Source organism: Lytechinus pictus, chromosome 12, assembly GCF_037042905.1.
Source record: "Lytechinus pictus isolate F3 Inbred chromosome 12, Lp3.0, whole genome shotgun sequence".
NCBI lineage: Eukaryota > Metazoa > Echinodermata > Echinoidea > Temnopleuroida > Toxopneustidae > Lytechinus > Lytechinus pictus.
Genome location: NC_087256.1, coordinates 684,493 through 699,418, shown reverse-complemented (window position 1 = coordinate 699,418; position 14,926 = coordinate 684,493). Strand labels below are relative to the sequence as shown.

The following is a 14,926-nucleotide window of genomic DNA, read 5'->3' as shown; positions in this document are numbered from 1 at the left end:
AAGTTTAAATTTGATATTTAATTATCTATAAAATAAGCATGGATGTTAAAACTGTTAAACAACTACATGTACTGTAATGTAAGTAGCGTTACAATTTTACTACAGCGTTTTCTTCTCGGATTATAGATATCTCACTGCTCACTGTCTATGTTTATTAACACTACTTTAAAACTAAACAAGTGGAATGCCTCTGGCCGTCTCACCTGCATCACGCGATTCAATATAGCAGCAGTGCTGATTTTGAAAACTACTATAACTCGCACAAGATGTTCAGTGATACTTGGTTACTCTTATTTCCACGTTTTATGAACTAGACCAATACACTTATAGAGATATGATGGCAATTCAACAAATACCCCCAACGTGGCCAAAGTTCTTTGACCTTACATGACCTTTGACCTTGATCATGTGACCTGAAACTCGCACAGGATGTTCAGTGATACTTGATTACTATTATGTCCAAGTTTTATGAACTAGACCAACACACTTTCAAATTTATGGCTGTAATTCAACAAATACCCCAATTTGGCCAAAGTTCATTGACCCTAAATGACCTTTGACCTTGATCATGTGACCTGAAACTTGCACAGGATGTTCAGTAATACTTGATTACTATTATGTCCAAGTTTCATGAATCAGATCCATAAACTTTCAAAGTTATGATGGTAATTCAACAGATACCCCCAATTCGGCCAAAGTTCATTGACCCTAAATGACCTTTGACCTTGGTCATGTGACGTGAAACTCGTGCAGGATGTTCAGTGATACTTGATTAACCTTATGTATAAGTTTCATGAACTAGGTCCATATATTTTCTAAGTTATGATGACATTTCAAAAACTTAACCTTAGGTTAGGATTTTGATGTTGATTCCCCCAACATGGTCTAAGTTCATTGACCCTAAATGACCTTTGACCTTGGTCATGTGACATGAAACTCAGGCAGGATGTTCAGTAATACTTGATTAACCTTATGGCCAAGTTTCATGAACTAGGTCCATATACTTTCTAAGTTATGCTGTCATTTCAAAAACTTAACCTAAGGTTAAGATTTGGTGTTGACGCCGCCGCCGCCGCCGCCGTCGCCGTCGCCGTCGGAAAAGCGGCGCCTATAGTCTCACTCTGCTATGCAGGTGAGACAAAAACGACGTAAAATCATCGAAAATAATTGATACATACTTATGTAAATTTAGATGAATTTATTGGTTTATTTCATACAATGGAGTACTATCAGAAATCGAAGAAACTATGCATATTTAGAAGAATGATCATCATGTATTTATTGCACGAGACAAAGTAGAGAACTTTGTCATATATTCTGCACTGTGAGTATAAGATTAGAAATCCCTTCCTACTAAAATGATGATCATGATACTCTTGGTAATTGTGCTAATAACAATGATAATATCAATAACAATAAAAATCAATGAAATTAGTAATAACACTAATTTATATATTAAAAAAACTACTAACAATAATAATATTGATGATGATTGATACTAAAAATATTAAGAATAAACTGATAGCAATGATGATTCCCCTAATAATATAACTTTCACATTATTTACACCAGTTATAATGATGGTGATAATGACGATTGTGGTGGTGATGATGATGGTGATAATGACGATTGTGGTGGTGATGATGATGGTGATAATGACGATTGTGGTGGTGATGATGGTGATAATGACGATTGTGGTGGTGATGATGATGGTGATAATGACGATTGTGGTGGTGATGATGGTGATAATGACGATTGTGGTGGTGATGATGGTGATAATGACGATTGTGGTGGTGATGATGGTGATAATGACGATTGTGGTGGTGATGATGGTGATAATGACGATTGTGGTGGTGATGATGATGGTGATAATGACGATTGTGGTGGTGATGATGATGGTGATAATGACGATTGTGGTGGTGATGATGGTGATAATGACGATTGTGGTGGTGATGATGGTGATAATGACGATTGTGGTGGTGATGATGATGGTGATAATGACGATTGTGGTGGTGATGATGATGGTGATAATGACGATTGTGGTGGTGATGATGATGGTGATAATGACGATTGTGGTGGTGATGATGATGGTGATAATGACGATTGTGGTGGTGATGATGATGGTGATAATGACGATTGTGGTGGTGATGATGATGGTGATAATGACGATTGTGGTGGTGATGATGATGGTGATAATGACGATTGTGGTGGTGATGATGATGGTGATAATGACGATTGTGGTGGTGATGATGATGATGATGAAGAAGATGATCATGATATGAGGATGATCATGATAGTTGTGGTGGCGAAAATGATGATGATTATGTATATGAAATCACTTATAATTACTGCTTAAAACTTCTAAAATGCATGGACACGCCAGTTTCATCCAATTGATGCTATGAATCTCGAAAGAACTCATCTAACCATTGTATGAACTAACGTGCCTTATATTGGATGAAGAGTGGTAAATCAGGTGTTTGCTCAATGCAATATAGCAATCACTTTAACAAATCATATTTCTATTTTATCAATTTTCCATTACGCCCCTAATAATGAAACTAATATAAATCATGGGCGTACTCTCTATCCCCAAGCATAGATAATCCCATCTTACACCATATAAGATAATGATACATATTGCAAAGCAGAACTATTTAAGCTGCATTACTCAACTTAAACAACACACACAGTAAAAATGTTATTGGAAATTTTATACAACGCTCTTTGCCACATGAACCTTACAGTAATTAACAGTTTAATCAACCTTGCTTAATCTATTTAGAATTATGAGTGTTATAATTTAAACTTTCTTGTTTGAGATTTTTTGCACTTGTTTAAACCAACAGCGTTGTATAAGAATTTTAAACTACGTTTTTACCCCTGTTTTTACTGTGTACACATTTTCACTCTTCATTATTCAGCCCCAGTTTATGCCAATTAAACTTGATATTTTTTAAATATTGAATAAAGTAAATCAATGCACATAAATCTATACTTACGCAGGACCCTGGGAACAATTTTTTTCACTGGGGGTGCTGATGTAAATTTGAAAAGTAAAAAAGATTTTCATTACGAAATGGTGGATTTGGTTCCAAGGAATAAAAAAAAAGTTTCACTACAAAATGAAGGTCATTTTGGTTATATTGTTCACACCTTCCAGAATTTCAGGGGTGCTTCCTATATGGAAAATAATACACGCGGCACATCCAGGAAAATCTTGGGGGTGCTTCAGCACCCCCAGGACCCTCGCAACGTAGTTTTACATACACTCAATAATACCCGATCATATTTAAAATATTTCCGTAAATAACAATGACAGCTAAAAACTTAGTTTGTCATAGAAATTAGAAGGTATATGTGAAACACAATTTCACGGTTTAATTCGTTCCTTTTCCATGGCTAACAAGTAAAACTGATGTAAACAAAATATCATCTGGAAGCATCAAGATCTGGCAATAAATCCGTTTCCAAACTGTAAAAACTAGGATGAGGGGTGTTCAAACTGATACAAGGTGGTATTGAGGACTACAACCTATACGGTGTTAAAATAAGAGTTAGCACTAAACACCAAAGAGAATGTTATTCAGATGAGCGATAGGTTTAGAGCGGGGGTTTCAGATTCCGGTGATCCGGGTTCGATTCCCACTTGGTGCGTGAACGCCCTTTGGTAATACATTAATCCCTATTACTAGGTTTCTCAGAGAGGACCTTGGGCCGTAGGTCGCCTGGGTGCTTGCTTACAAGCATTCATGCTTTCTTCGCAATCAGGTAAAAAAACACTATATACCAGCATTTCAATAACAATCAAATATGTTGTAATAACATCAATGTGTGCTGGATTAACATCGGGTATTTTAATACTGTATAATGACCGGCGTGGTCTTCCTAATGCATACTGGTTAACCCCGCAGATTCTGCTGCCCAAATCCCTTCCTTGCACGCCTGCTCGATGCTGACTATAATTTTTTCAAGGAAATTTGTACTGTTTTTACTATTCACATATGACGATACTTTCATACTGCATGAAGCAAATTGTACTTTTCTTGCAAATAATGAAATAATTTCAAATACATATTTCAATCGCCCTCGTCAATAATTTCCTCAATATGCCTAAAGGGTCACCACGACCAACCATTATCAACATAACGTTCTTATTTACAATTACGTATAAAACTACATGTATATAGATTTGTTCATGCCTACGTAAAAATTGTCCTAAAGGTACAGGTTGTTCTTTAATAATCGTGGTTAAAACAATACGTTTGCTTTAAATAAAATAAAAATCTTAATAATTGAGTACTACCTCAGTGCATGCATATAGGCCTTGTAGGTCTTTCGGTTTGTCGAACCAAACCGACGACTGAATTTTACGCCTACAAAAGGTTAAATGGTATTATAGTGTATCTATATTACATTCCATAATGGAGATTGTTTTTGTTTTTAGATTTATTTTGAAACCCACCTTTTAAATAAAGTGTCAAGGGTCTGTGCCTGCAGACTATCCTATAAAGGTTGTTCAAAGCAATAAATTTTGAACCATCATACTGAAACCTGCCAGTATATCCGGGTAACCGACTTTTACATCATACACAAGCTTCTCAGAAGCAACGAAATTCTATACTTAAATTGAGATTAGTTAATATATAACTGCCGGTCCTATATGCCTCGGATTCCGAACCGCCTCCGACTCCCAAAACTTTTCCGCCAGCGACTTCTCCCTCACGTAGTACAATGGATAAGTGTCCCACACGCTTAGCACGTGATTCCTATGCCCTTCATGATGGCCTTGGGCATGACCTAGGTGATGACCTTGAAGTTGATTTTGAGGGTGACCTAGATGATGTCCTTGTGGATGACCTTGAAGATGCTCTCGTAAGTGTTTTCGTGGGTAATTATTATAACTTTGTTGGCTTGAACCAGGTAAGCTCTCCTCATCACCGATGTACTCTCCCTCGTCTTCCTCTTCCTCTCGGTGGATATGTTTACAATAAGCGAAGACGAAGACGAACGCCACACAGAAGATGAATATTAGACTACAGAATGCTGTGATAGCGATGACGAACTCTGGGATGAGTTAAAGAGAGAGCAATAAAGCATGAAAAAAGTAAATAACATTTCTATGGCATCTTTTCTAGAGAGATGTAAAGTGCATTACACAAAGACATTAAGTAATAACTATGAAACAATACATAAAAGTAGATATACATGTAAAGTACAAATGTAAATGAAAGATAATGAGAGGGGGAGGGGGGAGAGATAGAAGGGGGTGGATAACGACTGATAAGTTTACATTCGCAGGTTATCCACAACAATAATACAAACATGTATTACATTGATTTTTGGATCGATTTGGTATCGATTTTAAAAAATTAGTCAACCTTGAGGGACGCCACTTGAATTTTATTTGATTGAATATAACCAATTATGTACATAGAAGAAACCGAAACTTGAAAGTTCATGAAAATCAACAAAAAGGCAATAGTTTTCTTTAATACATATTGCCATATCGGGAAATCAAGCCAAAGCTGTACTGAAAATCTTGCGTATGATTTTATCCGGACTTATTGAGGAGAAAACGAAATGATTAAACAGAAATAACGACTGCGGTATAGAGTAATAACGAAAAAAAAAACATGTATTTTTTTTTTTTGGGGGGGGGGGGCTTGCACCCCAACATTAAACGAATGCTTAGAACTTTATTTGGTGCGATGCAAAATGAACAAAATGAAATTATCACTGACTAAAGGAAGTTAAAAATACATAAAAATGTTTCCTGACAAGACAACGCACAAACCTTAAAAAGCAATGGATACTCATACGTGCATATTTCCCCATCCTCCTCACAAGTATGTGTATATTTCTCAGTTCATAAAAACCAATTCAGACAATGTAAATCTCTCAAGCAAATATAAACGGGACAAAGTCCTATTCAAATCCGGCCTGTGCATACTCTCAGTGCCTATATACCCGGACATTATGTCATAGACTAACCAATAAATATGTTGAGTGGAAAAGTCTTGTACGGATGGTGACGTCAGTCGTAGACTAAACTAACACTTTTGAAATGAAAGGAAACTGATTGACTTATTTCAGCTTACACAACACAACACCTTTTTTAATCCATGTACAAGCTTAATAGTAGTTACCATATAGGTTACTTCTATAGTTGAATTATTTCGTTTAATAGCCCCAATGTGCGTGTGTTTCGGGTTACGTCAAGATCGACCTGAATATCACCATCCGGAATACGTGACAAGCAATGTACAAAATACCTTTCTCAAGTCAGGGACATAAGTTCGAATCCTGACGTTTTATCAGGTGTCCATAAGAGTACTCTACCACAGTACTTTAATACCCCAATGCACCAGAACACCTTTTAAGAGGCACAAATGGCAAAACTCGTTGGTGTTGAAAAAAAGTTACGATAAATCGTAGAGAGAAAAAGATGAGGAGGAGCAACAACAAAAAATAATAATATACCAAGCTACACATGCGTCAAAAGTTAGTAGGGTGATTTCAAAGCAACGCTACCGGTAAGGACCCCTAAGGCAAGAAAACTTTTAGGTGTGATACCAAAAGTATCAATATCAACAATAATTTTGGTGGAGATGATTTCGCCGAGTGGTCTTGGTCATGACCGTACAAAGATTTGCTTAAGGGGGGGGGGGGGGGTGGCAAGGTGCATGAAAATTTTGAAGAAACTAAAAAGTAGGGAGCGAGGCGATCGAGTTTGTCATGGGGGTGTTTTGTATTTTCTTAAGTGAAATTAAAGGACTTCGTGCCCACTTTGGGCGAATTTTGTGAAAATTTCAAGTAAAAAATTGTTTTCAAAATTTCGGGGGGGGGGGGGACTACTTCCATACTTCTGATAACGATAATTATGATAACCCCGTTCTCATAGATACGTATTGCTGGTGAGTTTCGTCGAAGTTCTGATTTATATTTCAATCGTGATATTTTTTTAATCAATGATGCAAATAGATACAATTGAATTGAACTGGATAATGTTTATGATAATAATTGGAGATTGATAAGGTTAGAATCATTATCATGATAATCTATGAAAAATAAAGGACATGTTTTTAATGATCACGAATGAACATATCGTCTACTTAAGGCCAGCAGATGATGTGGTAAATGCCATTCAGGAAACATTCAAATTGAATGACTTTCTTATAAAGCATGGCCATGAAAACAACAATAGAATGAATACGTCCACACCTTTGAAATACAGCCACGCCCTTATTTCCTGCATAGATATTTGTAGATGATTATGGTGGGGTAAAAGATGGTTCTGACCCTGGCACCCTGCCTATATTCCCCCTCCTACTCAAAATAACAAAATCGGTAGTTTTGTTTTACTTTACCCGTTCTATATGTATATTTTTTTAGTTTCCTCCATTATATTCATTAGGAATTAAATAATAAACGTAATAGCCAGTGATTGTTGTTATTCTAAACATATAACATGATTCATTTTTAGTCTCTCCAGCTAATGGAAGGCTCACAATAATTTTTAGCGCCGATAAGCCTTTGTTTGGTGTGTTGCCCCTTTATGCTTTATATACATGGCAAAAATTAACAATAATTTTACACAACGATGTACTGTAAATCACTTTTGCGATTATTCATACCACCACGCAAACATTCAAACATCATCTTAAATAAATGTATTGCATGACTGATAAATATATGTAATGAAAGTATAATATCGGAGAAAGAGCAAACTATATGGGCCTACATCGATAAATATTAAATCTATATAATTATTATGTCAGATAAAAAAAGAGAAATAATTTTCACGATATATCGTCAGGCAAATGTAGTTAATTTCATTTTAAACTGTTAAAGGCCTAAATATGTATTTAGAAATTGTATGCCATAGAAAAGTTAATGAAAGGATGAACAGTTAGTTAGGCCTAGTAGCTCAATTGGAATGTAATGACTAAAATGAGTACATGCATGTGAATTAGGATCTCAAACAGAGGTCATATGGCATTTTTACCAAAACAACAACTGCAAAAATATTATAACAACGATAAAAAAAAAATACATTTATTATTCATTGAACTGGTGTAGGGACGTGCATGGGTCGACCGGCTCATGAAATTATCTGTGAAGTCTCAAGGTTAGGCCTATTGGCCAGACCAATCGGACATAATATTCACTATGGAGCACTTTATTTACTGTCTTCGAGAAAAGTAAACTTGGTTGATCCGTCATCGTCTGAAGGTGATGTCATAAAGATAATTATTTATCTCCTTTATTTACATCCTTTATCCTTCAATAAAAATTGGGAGAATGGCGAATTTTTATTTTCCCATTAGAATTCTTAGGGAGGACACTTGCGTATTGATAGAAGGGGAGGGGTGGGGGAGATGGAGACCCAAAATTTTCTAAACAAAACAATTTTTTTCAAAACTTGCTTTTAAATATAGATAGCTGCGCTACATTTTTTCAAAGAATAATTTTAGTTGACTTTTTGGATGTTAAATCTGACAAAATACTAAAACGGGTCAAAGTTTTGTAAGCTCGTAATTTTAATTGTAGCCTAATTCAGCTCGCCTGAATTGTGCCTCTTTATGTCTTTGAGGTAGGGGCGATTCAGTCCCGGAAAGATTAAGGTGTATTCATGCAAACAACACAACGTTGAATTGGTATAACTAGGTAAAATCAGGGAAATGTAAATGACGGTTATAAAAGAAAGTAAAAGCAGGCGTATTTCATATAAATGTGTGCATATCATTGAACATGTTGAATATACTACTATGTCCAGTCAGTCAGTGTTTTTTTCTCGCCCTCATCTTCCATGCCCCGAACCTGAGTCCAGGCTCCTAGATTGTTATCTCACCCGTCATAACGGTTTGTTCACTCTCTTGTCCATCACTCTCTGTTGACAGAGGCGTTGCTCCTGCTGTATCAAGATAAAACAAGAAAATAAAGTCTGATAGCCATTAAAATGCATGATTTGAGTTATGTTTATTCGAGGAAGCCAAAAGTGGAACAGAATAAAAATATTCAACGATCATTTCGTTTTGTGTGAAATTTCACTTTGCGAGGTTGAAATGATTGGACATTGAAATGATTGGACATATCTAATACTGTAGGAGCCTAACTCATCTGAAGATAGATGATATAATATTTAGCAGATAAATGAAGTTAGTACATGTTCTTAAATAGAGTTACATTATTAGGGGAAATAAAGACAAACACAAATAAATTAAATCTTCATTTGACTCGTCTTCATCACTAGCATCACTATTTTATATCTAAACAGAGCAGGAATGGTTTCGAACGAGGAATTGGACATAGATAAAAGATAAATATAATTATGTTTGAAATGAGAGAAGGTATGGATAATCTAATTCGACTTCACAAGAATAAGGACAATGTGATTGACACAACAAATATAAACATAATTTTGTATTTCAAACAAAAATAAGCTGATGAATTTGCAAAATAATTTTAACATTCTCAAACAGCCGCGTTGCTACACGGGTGTGGGGCGCGCAACCACCCTTATAACGAAAAGAGGAAGAAAGTGGATTAAAAAGAAAGACCAAAAGTATATACAAAAAGAGAGAATTCTCAATTCTGGGTCATGCGATGTTACCCCAGTTATTCAATAAAGAAAAAATGTCAACTTTGGCCATCTTATCCGACGACCTGCTTGTCCCTGCTATAAAAATACATAGGGCCGCTCTATTTCTGACCGTTTCTTAGTTATCTCAATTTCTAATCCTAATCATAGTTATCTCAATTTATAATCCTAACAACGCTTTAATATTCTCAAATATTTAAGTTTACTTATTGTGCAGAGAAAACCAAGTATACCCTCGCGACCCCCTCCCTGCCTTTATAAGATTATCTATTTGTAATGTACATTGTGAGGAGTCGCTAGAATTAGGGTCTACTATTTTTAATGAATGAAATTGGAAGATTTTCATATAGCTCCAGGCACAGAGTGGTATTATGGAAAGCCGACTGGTATTTTCTGAATAGGCTTGACAATAATAATCGGGTGTGTTCTCCTAAATCTATCTTGGATTTTATCCTGTTTTATCCACATTTCTCATCCTTATAGATACAGATCTCCTACGAACGTTAAAGAGTGTACAAGTGCTAAGTCGTTCACGGTGATTTGTTTGCAAACTATTGTTACGTAATACCAAATAATTGGAATTGAAATGGATGATTTGGGACTTTCTTGGCTCGATATGATTACACGTCGACGAGCATAAGAAACATCAATGAGCCCCAATGATAATCCAAACATTTTTGTGGGGTTTTTTGTACAGGCCAACAAAAGTGTCGCCTGTATGATTTCGTCAAAACGAAGATATTCTAGTCTCAAATGACTATATAAGAAAATAAAACAACTAGAATTAGCGTGAGAAATTTCCATCTAATTCTATTATTTTTTCTTTAAATAAATTATCTAGTCCTTTGGTGCCCCATCTGAGTGTCTCCTGATATACAAAAAAGATAGCCTAAATGAATTCTAAATTTAAGTAAAAAAAGATTACTCTGATTCAAAAGATTTATACCTAAACCCAGAGTTTGGCTTGTCATTTTAATTTTCAAAAGCCGATGAACATGAAATTTTAATTTATAACAAAATGGATATTACTCGAAATGGTCGTTAGCCTTACTGGAAATCAGTAAAAAAAATATCGAATCGACTGAGTGATATTTAGACCAACGAAGTAGACGAACTATACGGTTGTAATTATCATAAATGAGATCAGGGTTAATGGGTAACGTTGAATATTGTTAATGATATAGGAAAGTGGTGTGCAATCGGATTTAGTCGCTTGTAACACCCATCGATCGAACCATTTCCACGCTTGGACGCAGCTTAGGTAGCTCATTCAAGAGCCAAAATATTCCACAAGGGCTTGAAATAGCACCATGATACTCAAGAATATAAATAACAAAAAACGAAAAACAACGACGAAGAACAAAAGAGGAGCAGAAAACTAACACAGACAAAAAAACAACACGGAAAACCAACAAATTATGGCAAAGCAAAACTTAATATTTTTGTAATTCAATGCTCAAACTGGAACAAAATGGAGAGATTGAAAGGTAGGTCGATGCACTATCTCTGGAAGAAAAAAATATAGGCCTATATATCTCTTTAATAAATGGTTTCTATACAGTTAAAAATAAAACTGTAAAAAACAGTAATTATTATTGGCAGCTGGGACTCACAAACAGCATGAACTGTTTAATTACATGTACGATGGGCTGTAAAAATGCTAAAAAAAAACTAGATAACTGAAAAAAACACAATTTTAACATTAATTTAACATGAAAATCGCCGTTAATTTACAAATACGAACCTATTTATACAATGGATGCACTGCAATCAACGTAAAAACACGATAGTTACGGTTGGTATTTTAACAAAGAATATTATATTTTACTTTGTTTTACATTTAACTTGTAATTCTATGTTACATATCACTGCTTTATTACGTTTGGTTTGTTAAATCATTGTGTCGTCTGTTTTAAAAGGTAAACATCCTGTAAATTTACGATTTATCTCTGTAAAATTACAAGTATATTTAATAGTGCATGAAATTAAGAAAAAAGTCTTGAGGAAGAAAAAATGGTATCACAGACTAAAAAGAAGTCAGCTCAACCAGCTAAAGTTTAAATGATTTCTCGACGATTCCAAATAGGGGACAGTAAGGTTCCAATGCGCACAATTTTGTTTGTAAGATGGTAAGCAATAATGTCTGTTTACATGACTAATGAAACACATAAAGAATAGGGACACCAACAATAACAAACAATTACTAGCTAACAGTGAACTTTATGTCAAAATTCACCCAATTCCCTCAAACAAACAAACAAACAAACAAACTGCCTTACAAGGAAATAACAATATTGATAAGGCGTGGTGATTCTGTGTCCAAATCGTTTTTATTGATTTAGAACGAATTCAACAACACGATAGGCTGGATGTCTAGACCAATGTCAAACAAAGTAGATAGTTATTATGGAAACTCAGTACGTAGCAGAAGAAGTAGTAGCAGAATACTCAAGTGCTTGAAAATGCTGAAATTAAGAAGAGATGGATATACTTTGTGAAAGGGGATGGGGGGTGGAGTAGTATACAGTCAGGTGACAGTAACAGTAATTGAGTTGTCTGCACGGGCGTACCTAGGATTTTCCAGAAGGGGGGCAAATTTTTTTGAAAAAAAAGGTCTTCAACCACAAATAAAGGATTTCTTACCAAAAAAATAAATTGACAAGCAAAAAAAAAAAAAAAAAAAGTCTTCAGGTTCAAAAGAGGGGGCACACGTCTGTTTTCATTGCTTTTATACATTACAAATTATTGATGTTGCTTCTCATAAGGAGCACGTCCAATGGATCAGTTGTGACTCGTCAGGGGGGCAGTCTGCCCCCTGCCCCCCCCCCTTAGGTACGCTAGTGGTTGTCTGCTTTTAGCAATTCCGACATTAAGACCGTTTATTATTTAAGTTCTAACAATCATGAAAGTGCCATATTTTTTTAAAAACACTTGGACCATGGATAAATGCTTGGACGAATAGGCTACACGTTTTTTTCCATAAATACCCATGTAAAGTGCGAGAATCGTTTACAAAGATGTGAACATAATGCTTGAAAATGAATGATTTAAAAACAAGATGCATTATGTATAACCAAAGTAGAAATTAAATACAGGAAACTTTTTGGCGATCATTACTTGGTGTCATTTAAACGACTTTCATAAGCATTCTTGTGATTATAAGGTGTATATAGAGAAGTGTGACACAATAGGATTTTGATTGTGATAAATCTTAGGCCTATATTATTTCAAATCAACACCTGAATCTAAAAAAATGTGAGATTTCTTTCTCGAATTTTGTATAAAAGAAAATGTGATTGTATCAGAATTACCCCTCAGTATTTCGGGTCATACCAATACGCCCGTTTTTTTTTTCATTAACATAGTGTAATAGTGTTATATTGCAATCTTTACTGGATGATAATCATTGACCTACTCAACTGGAAGGTTGTTACATTGCAGGAGGTTTGCATTATAGAGACACTTCATTTTATTTTATTTTATTTAAGCATGAGGTCTACCTCAGCAAGCAGACTATACTTCCGCAGGCATCAGGGTCATGCAGATAAAACTATACAGTTAAAAATAACATACATGTATAATATCAAACAGAAAACAACATTTAACATAAACCTGTTTGTCTCTGAATTATGTAGCAAAATGTATACATGCATCATAACTTACCTTTGACATTTTGAAAGTAGATTATTAAGTAACAAGTCGATATGCCTGGATGAAAGTGTCTACTATTTTATCATACTAGTAATAATATATGCCTATACAACACTCACCAGGTGAAGAATTGGTATTTGACGCCATCTCCGCTCCTCACCTCTAATGGCCGTCACTTGAAAGATTCCACAATTCCTATTCTGCATTTAACAAGACCTGATAGTAGCCGCCATTATGGAAGAATATTTTACTTTTCAAACACTGCACACTACGGTGCTTTCTTCATGAAGGCGAAAACGTTTCTTTTAGCATGCGTGGCTACCACTGATCTGAATAATGTGACCCTTACGGGGGTAAACTCGATCAAAAGGAAAGCTTTTTAGCGAACAAAAGGTTTAGGTGGTAATGGCATGTGCAGTAGAGCGTGAGGTTTTCAAAAGACACAGGAATGCAAGGGAGAGGTGATTTTGTGTGGCGGTCGACAGAGAACTTTAGTTAAGAAGTTTATAGTTATGAAATCATTCCATTCCATCGGATGATTTTTGTTTGTTAGTGTTGACCGTTCGTATCTATCTGCATCCACATGTCCGTATTCTTTTGTAATCCGCCTATTCAATCTGTGATTATTGTGGATGAAAGAGTTTGAATACAAAGGAGTACAGCAGGGACCTGGGAACGATTTTTTTCAGTGGGGGTGCTGAAATCTCTCCTCAAAGGTGGGGGGAGGGGACACAATTGAATTTTCCATAATTACACACACACACACACACCTCTAAGGGCACCACACACACACACACACATATATATATATATATATACATATATATGACAGTCACTTCTTAGCTTTCTTCTTATAAAAGAACATAGATATATAATGAGATAAGTCGAGCGCGAAGCGCGAGCTATTTTTTTGGGGGAAATTCATGTATTTTGTCCTGAAAAATTGAACATTTTGAGCAATGTTTGTGGTCCTGAACAAGATGCGTATGTAACAAAATAATAATAACTGCGAACGTGATCAGTGCGAGCAGATATTTTTTATATACGCTCTGGTCTGATCGAAAGGGAAGTGTTATAAGGAATGTTTGCAGTATACCCATTAAGACGATTCATATATCAACAATCAAATAATGCGAGCGCGAAGCGCTAGCTGAAAAAATTGACATTCCGCCCTAAATACTGGACATTCTAAGCACTTTTTGCAATCATGAACAGGATAAGATGCGAGCGGAAACAAAATTGAGATTTCAGACCAAAAAACGAGACATTCTAAGCACTTTTCTAATAATGAAGAGGATAGGTATATAACTATACAATTGATGCGAGCACGAAGCGCGAGCGGAAATAAGAATGAGATTTCGGACCTAAAAACGGGACATCTTAAGCACTTTTCTAATCAAGAACAGGATAGGTGTATAACTATACAATTGATGCGAGCGCGAAGCGCGAGCGGATTTAAAAATGAGATTTCAGACCTAAAATCAGGACATCTTAAGCACTTTTCTAATCATGAACAGGGTAGGTATATAACTATACAATTGATGCGAGCTTGAGATTCCAGACCTATAATTGGGACATTCTATTCATGTTTTGAAAATCAAGAAAATGATGGGTAATTGGACATATTCTTACATTAAAGGGGAATCCAACCCAAATGAAAACTTGTTTTTA

The 14,926-nt window shown here is 35.5% G+C and overlaps 1 protein-coding gene across 2 annotated transcripts; it reads right to left on the bottom strand.

The window, feature by feature from the left end:
• Positions 1–1,185: 1,185 nt before the first annotated feature.
• Positions 1,186–13,838, bottom strand: LOC129273311 (uncharacterized). Of its 2 annotated transcripts, none has more exons than XM_054910327.2 (3): positions 13,375–13,838; positions 8,855–8,917; positions 1,186–5,067 (listed from the first exon to the last, which is right to left on the bottom strand). In XM_054910327.2, exons 1-3 carry the CDS (start codon positions 13,400–13,402, stop codon positions 4,640–4,642), a joined length of 519 nt encoding a protein of 172 aa, XP_054766302.2. In that variant the 5' UTR covers positions 13,403–13,838; the 3' UTR covers positions 1,186–4,639. The 2 variants fall into 2 exon arrangements, with proteins under 2 accessions (XP_054766302.2, XP_054766303.2); XM_054910328.2 differs by having other exon boundaries at positions 8,855–8,914; positions 13,375–13,639.
• Positions 13,839–14,926: the final 1,088 nt, after the last annotated feature.

What these genes read in the sequence shown, in the direction of transcription:
- LOC129273311 (XM_054910327.2), bottom strand. Translation starts at nt 13,402, where the DNA reads ATGGCGTCAAATACCAATTCTTCACCTG. An exon ending in AAATACCAATTCTTCACCTG is followed by an intron (nt 8,918 to 13,374) that starts GTGAGTGTTGTA and finishes ATCTTGATACAG; the next exon opens with CAGGAGCAACGCCTCTGTCA. An exon ending in TGAACAAACCGTTATGACGG is followed by an intron (nt 5,068 to 8,854) that starts GTGAGATAACAA and finishes AACTCATCCCAG; the next exon opens with AGTTCGTCATCGCTATCACA.